At 43.0% G+C, this 12596-nt stretch overlaps 1 protein-coding gene across 1 annotated transcript in view; it reads left to right on the top strand.

Annotated features, from left to right (window-relative positions):
• The window catches only part of LOC133423716 (partitioning defective 3 homolog), a 394242-nt gene that overhangs the window by 234013 nt on the left and 147633 nt on the right, over positions 1-12596 (top strand). The window contains exon 16 of the mRNA XM_061714033.1: positions 7600-7786. Within this exon, the coding sequence (XP_061570017.1) occupies positions 7600-7786 (187 nt within the window). The remainder of the gene's footprint in view (positions 1-7599; positions 7787-12596) is intronic.

Here is a 12596-nt window from a genome sequence, read left to right as displayed (position 1 = left end):
TCAAGGTGAAAGGATGTAAAAATCGAGAGTGTGGCTGTCTCATTCAGGTAGGGAAGAAAAAAATGAATAAAGAAGGAAGAGATTGGCTGAATCATTCTGGGCGGACACTCTGTGAAAGAGACGGCCAGGTTTTCTGTTAGGTCGTTAGCATCACACCTATGTCTGACTTCCGCCCCGTCTAATTGAAAAGCGCCTCTTGGTGCGGGGTCTACACGCTGGGGTGAAAATTGAAGTCCCCGGACCACGGTGTTTTGTGGATGTGGCAGTTTGACTGAGTCACAACGCACACAGGTAAGAGGCAGGTGTGGACGGGAGGTGGGAATTGGGCCGGCAGACATGTCCTGGCGAAGCGGAAAACCCAGCAGAACTCGCACTAATTGTCCTCCAAAATAAGTTATTTGAGGACTGACAAGTGAGCAAAGTTCTCTCAGTGTAGTAAGAAGAGAAAAGTGGCTCACGTGAGGTGGATTTCCATGAAACCTTTGCAAAAGCAACAATATGGTGACATAGGTACCTTGTGGAGATATTTACATATAAATACATAAGATAAGATAAGATATTATGTTATTCTAGCGGTAATGGAAACATGACTCTAGACCAGGGGTCGGCAACCCGTGGCTCTAGAGCCGCATGCGGCTCTTTAGCGCCGCCCTAGTGGCTCCCTGGAGCTTTTAAAAAAATGTTTGACCTTTTTTCCTTTTTTTCCTTTTTTCTTCTTTTTTTCTCTTTTTTCCTTTTTTTCTTCTTTTTTTCTTTTTTTTCCTTTTTTTCTCCTTTTTCTTACTTTTTCCTTTCCTTTTTAATCTCGATATTTCAACCTTTTTCTCAAAATTTTGACTTTTTTCTCAACATTTCGACTTTTTTCTCGACATTTGGACTTTTGTTTCAAGATTGTACTTCAACATTAATCTTGACATTTCGACTTTTTTCTCGAAATTTTGACTTTTTGCTCGAAATTTCAACTTTTTTCTCAAAGTGCATAATGAAAAAAAAATCTTCCCCCAGTTATAACTAATATAGATACATGCAGCATGTGTTGCCTATATTCTAAGGCTTATTTACAAGACTTTTCATTTTTTGCGGCTCCAGACACATTTGTTTTTTGTGTTTTTGGTCCAATATGGCTCTTTCAACATTTTGGGTTACCCCTGCTCTAGACGTACGCAGAGGGACCTCCTTCAACCTGTTGTCCCGCCTCCTCCAGGATGGTGCTCACATGACCATAGATTGACTGATTCTATTTACTTGAATTGAAAGTGGCATGGATGTAATTTTTGGTCGAAACTTGCTGAATAGGACACAATGAATCAATTAAAAGCAAACAAGATGACATTTGATGGACATTCTCATTGAAAAGTTTATTTTCTTATGATAATCACATCACCATTATTGATGTAAAGGACCGGAAAGGAAGTGTTGAGTGATCTTTGTATGTCCATGGCTATCACTGATTTCTTCTAGATAATCCCAAGTCTCATTGGTTGATCTCGTGCTTCATAACCGAGTCATCTGGATCCACGTGAGACATCACCATCAGGTCCAACTATAGAGGGTCTGCACCGCTATGAACAGCTGCAACTAGAGAAGACAGGATAACAGCCGATTATCAGCTTAAATTGAAGGCAGTTGGACTTGACAGTGACCCGTACAGTTACCCCAAGAACCAGTGGTCCATGGACATTAATATTTGGTACAGTTACCAAGAACCAGTGGTCCATGGACATTAATATTTGGTACAGTTACCAAGAACCAGTGGTCCATGGACATTAATATTTGGTACAGTTACCAAGAACCAGTGGTCCATGGACATTAATATTTGGTACAGTTACCAAGAACCAGTGGTCCATGGACATTAATATTTGGTACAGTTACCAAGAACCAGTGGTCCATGGACATTAATATTTGGCCACGAATCCAGTTTCCTGATATTTATATGTACTTAATTTCTACGCCGGGGAAATACATGAAGCAAAGCTTGAAGGCTTACAAAAGTCTTGACGCTTGGTCCTACTTCAAGGCAGGATTTGTTGTAGAAATTAAAGTGATGACGACACCAAACTTTATGATTTGACCGTTTAACGTTAGCTATCCAAAAATCCAACATTACCTAATACAAAATGGGAACCACAAATCCACGTTTCGGTGCCTGGAATCCAGTTGTTTCTGCGAATTGCAGCGATCCATTTGTCTCTCTTAAGCTTATTTTTCAGCAGTCTGTAAAACGATAACTCCGATTTCTTGCTAACTCTATGAGTACAGTCGATCGCACAACAGCTCTTTCCCATTTTAGATGTTTTCAAGTGCTCAAACTGAAAGTTTGCACTGCCACTCAGTCTTTCTGCCACTCAGTCTTTATGACACTCAGTCTTTCTGACACTCAGTGGGCTTAACCCGCTGTGAAGTCGCATCTGTGACGTCATGCGCATTCCCTCTACTACATCTTGAGATCAAACACATTGATGAGGATATATCTCCCAGAACATTGTGACACGTTGTAAAGAAATTGCACCGGGGTCCCCCGGTGTACATAAAAGCATCAGTTTCCTCTGCCGTGTACTCGGAGTGATTACATGGAGTCCACGTATGTGTGTGAAAGCCGTGGCAGGAAGGATGAACTAATGATCCCTCCTCCAGTCAAATCAATAGGCCAAAGTGTCACGTCAGGAAGAGGAGAGGGAGAGAGAATAACGTGTGAGGAGGCATGATGGACAGAGATGGAAGACATCACCTCGGAGAAAGAAGATGGAGTGGGTCTATTAGCGTGACCTCTCACCTCGCAGCTCATTGTTTTAATGGGCGGCGTTTGGTCAGAGGGCTAAAAAGAAGAGGAGAGTAAAGCTCTGATCTGTCAGGATGGATGCAGCCAGGTGGCCTCCCGAGCCAGAGAGCTTATCTGTCTCTGTCCCCGCTATCTGCTGGAGGGAGCCGACAGCATCCCGGCCTGAATATCACAGAGCAGCTTCCACGTGCTGAGCAGCTCCGGCCCGAGGGTGTGCGTGCTTCGCTTCAGTCCCAGAATTGCTTCCACTACACTCGTCTCACCATTTCAGCAGCAGGCTGCACCACAACTCCGCAGGAGAGAGGCGGGCGACCGCATTCGTGATTCAAGGAGGTTTATTTTAGGCACATTTATACATATTTCATATTCTTGATCTGGGATTCAGTAGACGGGGATGCCGTGTCCCCGCTCACTGCAGTGCAGCTACGTACTGTATGCGCTTAAACAAATCAGATGTTTCTCAGTTAATGTCTACACTTTATTATGGAAGACGTCCTGCCCTGCGAAGCACCGTCGCCATCAAATTTAATGTTCCAGTATTTCAGTTAATGAAACATGTTAAAGTCAAAGTGATTACCACTTTGACTTTAATGTGTGATCCAGTCAAGCTTTGACACAGCTGGCACGTCCCAGCCGGCATCCTCGTTATTTAGCGGGAACTGGAGCCGCTGCGGTGGGTGCACGCGTCGTGTTTTCAGCTGGCGTGTCACATGAGAGGCTATCTTTAATTACAGCGTGACTGAGGCCAAAATGACACAATCATTTAACCAGAGATTCTTTTTTTTTTTCGTGCTGCATAAATCAGAAGGGTTTTAGCAAAAGGCCAAATTGCTCCTTTGTGTGAGAAACATCCTTCTGCAAGTCATAATTAAGGTACTATTCATCTGTACGACCTCCCACACTTGTCTTTGACTAACTGCTGATTATTGCTGATGGTATTTCAGTGGTGATCTATATGTATATGTATATTTTTGATTCCACGAGCTGAGTGGAGGGCATCGGTGTGAAGGCTCCAGTGATTCCAGGACCGTTGAGGTCATAACGGGCTGAACAGCAGCATGTTGATTGGAGTGGAGATAATGGTTGTGGGGCTTGGTAAAAACAGTAATCACATTCACAGTGCTCCGCTTTACTGTCGATGCTCGGGCTTATTTTTACACGGGCGCTATTAGCCTTGTAAAAATACTGCGTCAAACTCTGAATGAGCTGAACTGACCGTTGCCGTGGAGGATGGAGTCAACAGGAGAAAAACTTTCTAAGCAGATGAAATAAGGGCCTTGAGGGTATAAAGTGTTAACCAATCCATTCACAGTCAACTGCTTTCATTTAGTATGACGTCTCTGAACGTGTTTGAGCTATAAATAGTCGGTGATAGAAACAAGCGTGCACTTCCTGTACATTTTCCTGTGAAATCTCTAGTTTGGTTCTGTCAGAGGCTTTAATCCTCTTAATAGGATCGCAAAAGGGTAACATTTGTGAGCGAGGGCTGTTTTAAAGCCTCATCCTTGTGTGTCTTACAAATAAAGGAGTCGTTTAACTTGCATCAACATATTGCTCAGATGAGTCATTTCCTGTGCCGCTGCTGCGTTTGACCTTGGTTTGTTATTCCAGTGTAGCTGCACAGTCGTGGTCAGAGAAGAAAAAAAACAGCAGAGGGTGGGCTCCGTTCTTATTATGCTGACAGCTGCAGAAAAGCAAGTGCTCCGGTGTCTCTAATTATTTTCACCTTTCAAAGCGCCGGCATGCCCTCCGCTATACCTGTCCACTATCCATTTATTGTCTGCGTCCGTGTCTTTTACCTACTTAGCAAAAAGGAGCGTCTCTAACAAGTGTTCATGTGAAGTGCTGCCACCTGCGTCTAGAGGTCCCGGCTGGAGATATTTCAAGAAGGTGCAGAGGAAGGTTGCAGACTTCCTAATTAAAACGCTGTCCTTTGAGTGTCCTGGCGTTTTAAACGAAGGTGATCGCGGCTGATGTATTGTCTTCTTCTTCTCCGTTACACTGCAAGAAGGACTTTTTCTTTTTACACAAGGGTATGTTACAAACCTGTTGCGTACGGAAGAGTATTAGGGCCAGGCAGGAGAAAAATAAAATTGATATTTTAGAGGAGGAAGATTTTTTTTTCATTATGCACTTTGAGAAAAAAGTCGAAATTTAGAGAAAAAAGTTGAAATGTTGAGAAAAAAGTTGAAATGTCGAGATTAATGCTGAAGTACAATTTCAAGAAAAAAGTCAAAATGTTGAGAAAAAAGTCAACCTTTTGTGAATAGTTGAAATGTTAAGAATAAAGGCGAAATTTCGACTTTATTCACAAAATTTTGACTTTTTTCTCAAAATTGCATCTCAACATCGACATTTCGACTTTTGTGCATAATAAAAAAGATCTTCCCCTCTCAAATATTTTTTCTCCTGTATTTCTCCCTAATACTCTTCCATAGTTGCGAAACCGAACATGCATCAAGCCTTTTACAGAAAAGCACAGCTATGTTTTACGTCTCCTCCAGTTTGCATCTGCAGTGAAATCCTCAGTGTTGCTGATGCAACCAAGAGGTAACTATGTCGAGCAACTAAAGACACACAAAGGCTCTTATATGAAAGTTCCCGCGAGGACACGACTGCAGGGCATATCTCACTGACAACGCTTCATATTTCTTTCTTTTTGCAAAACTAATTGTCAATCAGATGGCGACGCTGCATGAGAAGTGTCTGAGAAGTTTGTTACGAAAGTTAACGGAGGATTTTGAGGACAAACCTAGTGACTACATCAGATATCTTGGCGTTTATGTTTTCCCAACTACATCAGGTTGTAAGAAAAGCACTCATTTAGCAGGATAAATGATAAAAATCATCCTGGTCAACTGAAAACTTTATATTCTTGCTTATCCTGTTGTGAAAGTGATGGTTGAGTGACTTAAAAAAAAAAATAAATTATCCTTGCCATTACTCCTTCCCTGTCGATTTACAGTACAGGGTGAAATCAATTACTCGTGGTTCTCTGTCAAGCTGCCCGAGTGAGGAATGGCCTTCATTTCTCCCGTCCGGCGTTGGCAGCCGTCTTACTGTAACTGGTTAAACGGAGCGGGCCGAAGACGAAGTGATGAGGCTCTAAAAGGAATCAATTAACAGCTGTACACCGGATGGCTTTTGGGAAAGTTTTCGGCATGAGGGATTTAGAGGCAATTTAGTCTCAGCCAGAAGTGGTTTTTCATTTTCAAATAATGAATTAATGCAGAAATAAACAGGTTGTAGGTCAAATTAAGCTAATGTCTTAGTTACGTTATCCACATTGTTCTCTCAGCACTCACTGACGTCTGAGATTCAGAACATGCAGGTCTGTAAGGCTCTTCCTCATCAGAGGAGAGGATCCTGAGTTTTCTCCACACACACACACACACACACACACACACACACACACACACACACACACACACACACACACACACACACACACACACACACACACACACCTACACACATCTGTTTTGTTTTTTGGGTTTTTTCCCTCTCTGAACAAATACCCAACACCGCTCTGCTGATTGAATCTCAGATTTGCTTCCACAACGTGCATCTATCATGCGTAAAGCCCCGGTGAAATTAAAAGGTTCTCAGATTCCAGCAGGAATCCTGCCAGGGTAAATATTGTTGTCTGCTGTTAGTGATTACCCACAATTGTTCCGGGGCTATTAAATTTACAAAATGGTTCTCTGATAATGGAAACAAAAGCAGAGAACACAGGAAGTCAATAGTTCTTAAATCTTTTTTATTATTTATTTTTCCTGCTAATGGCAAGCAGGTGTGCGGAGGAGCTGCACCGTCTTCATGCGTCTTCGACTTCTTCTCCGATTGCACGTGCACCCACTTTTAAGTTAGCGAGTCACTCCCAGCTCGGGATGGTAATAGCACTTTACATGCTGTTTCTGCTAATCTTCTGCTGCCCTTGCTGCCGAGTGCCGGCACATCCCTCATTGACTTTGACTCCTGAGGAGGAGCGGAGGAGCCATCCTGAAAGTCCTCAGTGGGCAGGGTCAGATGGGACTGAATACAGATAAGGGAAGCTCTTTTTCTACTCATATTTGTCCTTGGAGAAGAGTGAAGGAGAATGGATTAAACTGCTTGTATCTACAACTTTTTCTTTTTTTTTGGTTCCCGAGACATTATTGGCCTCGGTAGTAATGACTTTTTCTTCTTTTTTTTTTCGAGTTTCCCATTAAAAGACTCACGGCTCCCTTGTCCTTTTCTGTGGTTGTCATGCTGGTCACCATTTGGAAAATGTTATCAGGTGCATAAGAGATAAGCCTTATAACCAATATTACAAAAAGACCTATCAGCCGATTCTCTTAAAAGTTGGACAAGTAAAGTGAAGGAAGAATCCCAATTCTTTAATAATTCAAGATGGAGGATGCCATTATTGCCTTTGTATACATTTATATTCAGATTTTTCCCTCTGATAACCAGTTATTTACCCTTTTTTGATTAGAAAATGGGTTTATCCTGAAACGCTGAGATAGCTGTGATGAAATGATCATCCTGGTGATGCAAAAGTGAATATTTACGCTCACGAAGAAACTCTTAAAAGTTGGGCAAGTAAAGTGAAGAAAGAGCCCAAATTCTTTAAAAATTCAAGATGGAAGATGCCATTAATGCCTTTGTATACATTTATATTCACATTTGTCCCCCTGATAACCAGTTATTTACCCTTTTTTGATTAGAAAATGGGTTTATTCTGATGAAATGATCATCCTTGTGACGCAAAAGTGAATATTTACGCTCAGGAAGAAACTCATGCGGTTCCACATTCTGCTTCCCCGTCTGTCCCGCAGGTCACTACCAGCTCTCCCCGACTGTGAACATGCCGCAGGACGACATCGTCATGATCGAGGACGATGGGCCGCCCGTGCTTCCTGCCCACCTGTCCGACCGCTCGTCCTGCAGCTCCCACGACGACATGGGCTTCGTGGGCGACGACGGCGCTCCCTGGATTCACGAGCTGCCTTCTCAGAACGAATGGTGGGTGACGGCTCGTCCCTGCTTTGCAGTCGGAGCCGGCTGCATTATTTATAGCTCGGTAAACTTCAGATACCCCGGAAAGATGCAGGACAGTGTCGCAGGTGCGAGGTGGATAGCTGTTGAATCTTGTCTGATATTTCTGACACTGAATCCGATCTTTTACTGGTCCAACCAAAATTTAAAAAAACTATTAGCCGCTTACAGCATTCATGCTATCAGAGATTAACAACTATAGGCAAGGCAAGTTTATTTGTATAGCACAATTCAACATAAGGTAATTCAAAGTGCTTTACATCAACATTAAACGCGGCAAGACATAATTAAACAGTAAATAACAAATAAAATGAAGTAAATGAGTAGAGTACAGCAGGTACATCTCATTCTTAAAATGGCAAGAATTATGTTTCTATACGGTTAAAACGTACAAAGACTGGGTCAAATACAGTATTACAAAAGTAATCTGTAACAATTCGTACGGTGAATAAAACCACTTTGACAATTCCATGCCACAATGCCTGTTTCCAGGTCTTATTTCACACAACATACTATATATAAACATATATACAGTATACATACTATAACTAACTATATATCGCTTCTGGTTAAAATACGGATGAGAGCACATATCTGGGTATAAATATGCAGTTGTGCAACACCATGTGTGTGTGTGTGTATCTGACAGTGTGTGTGTGTGCATGTGTTAAATAATGTATCGCCAGCAGTTGTTAAAATGTGGGTAAAAGACTCCTTGGGACTCGCATGGCGCCCCCCCTCCCCGACCCCCGGCCGCCCCCGGGACTCCAGCGCCCCCAGCAGCCGGCTGCAGCACCGCGGTAATCACATCAAGCCGGGGCTCGTCGACCCCGTCAGAACGCCGGGTCTCCGTAGACGCTCGGCCGGCTACGCCGAGGAGCCCTTCCCAGTTAGCCTTGTTAAGAAAAGATTGAAATTTCAGCACTTAAGCGTGGCCGGGTCATTCTGAGAGGCTTTGTTCCTGCTGTGAACGCTCCATTTAACGGAGGTGCAATCATTCTTATTTCACAGGAGCCCGTGCAGCGCTGTGACGCTCCGCTCCTGCAGGACAATTATGCCCATGACAATCATGGGCATTTGTTTTATTGTCTATTCAGTCTGAGGAAGATTACAGCTTCTCCTCCTCTGATTGGCAGAGCGAGGTCACATGGGCATCGCATGCACCAGAGCCACAGACGTACAGTCGCCGCCACAAATATAGATGCGCTGTCTATTTTTCAATCGGTTTCTTTTTTTAGTATTTTTATTTTGCCTGCCCCGGAGACCCCCACCACCCTTTTCTCTCTCTCTCAGTCTCTTTCTCTCTCACTCTCTCTTTCTCTCACACTCTTATTTATTATGAATGAGTGAATTTGCTCAGCATGCCTGCTGCTCACGTGATGTCAGAGGTTTGTCATAATGGATTAGGTCTGCAGCGTATGGCTGACACACACTCAGGCGTCCCCGTGCACCGGCAGGCTCTACAATAGACACACACGCGTGTGCACACAAGGCAGGGGTTTGCTGCATGGCTACTGCCTGGAGGTTATTCTGAATAATTCATGTCTCAAAGACAGAAACACACACACACACATTATCTTTTACTTAGAGGCTAACAGCTGGTTGCACACACCGAGCATATATCATAATTCTGACTTCCTTATGCGGTTGTTCATTTCCTTTTCATGTTCCTCCAACATCCCAGTGCACACACCTTCCCGGCGTTAACAGGCGCACCGAGCCGGCGGGGGATGTGGGTCAGCCAGACTCCAATGTAGTGGAAATGTTGCTTTTTAATTAAGCTCCTGCACCGGTGCAGCCGGGGCCGCGTATGCGCTGAATATGTATGGTGCAGCGCTCCGAGTCCCACCTTTGGCCCCTGGTATTATTCAGCCTCCCGCCCTCGTGGGACACGCCTGCCAAGGCCTCGGCTTCATACCTTCAGTTCACGCACACGAGTGCTTCATTGGCCCGTGAAATCATTGTAATTCCTATTCTCCGTTTTGTCTTTTTACCCCCCCCACAATGGTCACAATGGCATTTCTGATTTCTCTGCCTTTAATACTCTCCCGTTCCCCTTTTTATTTATTTTCCTCGACACGAGCTCGTAGCATCCACAGCTGTGTACCATTGGATTTGTCTAATTAAGTTAATCCCATTTTACTTTTGTCCTTAATTTACTTAAATCAAAAGGCCATTTCAGCATCTGTTATCAGTTATTATAATCAAATACATACGAATGCATCAGTCTTTTTTTTAATTCCACTCACTTGTTTTCCATCATCAGTTTCAGCCATGAAGAATCTCTCTAATAACCGTTCTCAGTTTCCAATGAACAATATAACCCACATGATAGCGTGTTAATGGCTTGTGCCTCGAGATAAATGATTGTTGTGGCGCAGAAACCCGATCTCACGCCCACAGTTGAAACCCAAAGTGGCGTACATTTCCCTGACATCTTCAGCTAATACCTAACAGCGTTCCATGGTTATAAACCAGCGTTTGTATCACATCAGCTTTACAGGCCTCAGCCGAACATAAAAGGGTTATAAATATTACAACCCGGTGCTTTTAGATCTCTGTTAAAATGATAATGCACATATATCCAAGCTTGTGCTTTTATACTGGCCGTTTAATTTCTATTGTTATGGTTTTTATTGCCCCCTTTTATCAGCTCGGTAGTTGCAGTGTCGCGTTTACGCGGGCCGGCGTATCTTGTCCAGAATCTGCATAATTAAACGCGGGACATAAATCTATCATCCGGCCAATGCTGCGGAAGGGAAGGGAGATTCGACTGAGGAGCCCGAACGTGACGCAGCGTGGTCGTGATGGAAACCAGCTTGTGTCAACTGTCAGGTTTCAGCGGAGGAATAAAGGTTGTAAATTATAACTCTGCATATCCCTGCACAAAGTTCTTTTCAGCGCCGGGTCCCGACCCCGTTCTTTCATTCCCATGGCGGTGCCTGCTCCTCCCTCATTAGTTGTTCTGAAGCCAAACAGGAAGGCCCGCGTCTGAATGATTTACACTTTAACAGACATCACACCGGATGAAATAGTGGGTTAATAATGTACATAAACAGGGAGATCAGAGGATTTCTTTTTTCTTTTTTCCTGGAATAGGAATGTGGGGAGTGTGAGAAAAGTTAAGTCAACATTTATCGCTTCTTTGATACAATCAGACTCGTCTTAAGTAGAAAATGGATGCTTCGCTTTTCCACCTGGTTTTCATCTAAAAAGCTGATAAGATGCAGTCGTAGAGATGCGCCGAGGTCTCGGCCGGTCTGCCGTTCTTTCTCAGACCTGCACGATTACTGACCAGATAAGTTCATCCCAACTGAAGCCTCACGAATGAGAAATAAGATTTGATTTTGTTTGCTCTGATGCTCATTCATTTTCCCATTTTCCCACTTTCTCATGAGCCATCGCCGCCTTGAGTCTTAGTTCCCACCTTAGCTGTGACCCGTCTGCATCGTCGTTGATGTATGAGAGGGTCAAAAGTTACTTTGGTTGGATCGTTGCCGGCGGTGGGGCCCGAGACTGATTCTAACGTGAACTAAAGTCCTTTCCACTGCTGTAACTGAACATTTTAAAATGTAGGTAATAGGTAAGTTGTTTGGGCCGTTCACCACTCATGGATGGACGAGTGTTTCCCTTTCCCAACGGTTCCTTCATGGTATTTTATCAAGTGTTCAACGAGATGCCACCTCACTGAGACGACATGCCATTATCTTAATTCCTTTCAGGGATTAATAAAGCATTATTGAATTAAACTAAATTGAATCAGCGTTGGCCTTCAGAAGGAAGAAAAATGTAACCTTTATGACGAATGTACAACCTTATGTTGCCATAAAACCTCTGAAAGAAGAAAAAGACGACTGTTTAAATTACGTTTATGACATTTCTGAGCCTACAGTCATCCTTTATCTATACTTTAGTTTCACAACATTACAAATTGTATATACCTACTGATTATTTAACGTATAACCACTTTACAAACGCAACATGTAAAAATCTGTGAAACATTGCCCTGATTAGCAATTATTCTTAGTGTTAGCCTTTAAACAGTAAAACAATAATGTGCAGGAAAAGAACCAGAAGTGAGACTCAGGAGACATCGCATAATTTGGAGCGGTGTATTACATGACTTAGAACCTTCACAGCTGAAGTGTGGTACTGTAGCATCGTATGTCAGATCAACTCTGGCCTCCTTCTGGGACCCTTTTAAAATCTTGATAAATATATTCAAATATAATCAAATACATCTCGTAACTAATCCTTCCTACTTGTGAAAGAAATTGCCTGGAAGTAACCTTAACATTTTGGCCAGATTTGTATGTACAACACTACCAATGTCTTTCCTGTTTGGCATTGGGTTAACACACACGTTAATGCTTCAGAAAAAAACAAAACAACGGTCATAGTCCCATTTCTATAGACTCAAACGTGCTGATAATCCGCTACTTCAGTGCATTGATTAGCAGCACGTGGGAGCAAACTTCCAGCAGTGTGTCACTCACTTCTTGTGCAGTTTCTCTGAGTTCATATCTGTATTTTTCTATATAAAACCTGCTGCTGTGCTTGCAGTGAGAATGCATGTTTTTTCCTTTCAGCTGCCTGTCTCAAAGTGACACTCATAGAGTTGTTCAGTTCGTGAGGAGGTGCAGTTTCCACCGAGTAGGTCTGACTTGCAGAAGTCTGGTGGTTTCGTGGTGCCACATCATCACTACAGGATATTAGTCATCTTAGTTCTGTCCCAAAGTGAGGGAAAATAAGATTTTTCAACCTTTTTTAACCAGGA

Source organism: Cololabis saira, chromosome 22, assembly GCF_033807715.1.
Source record: "Cololabis saira isolate AMF1-May2022 chromosome 22, fColSai1.1, whole genome shotgun sequence".
Taxonomy (NCBI): Eukaryota; Metazoa; Chordata; class Actinopteri; order Beloniformes; family Belonidae; genus Cololabis; species Cololabis saira.
This window is presented reverse-complemented; position numbering and strand designations above follow the sequence as displayed.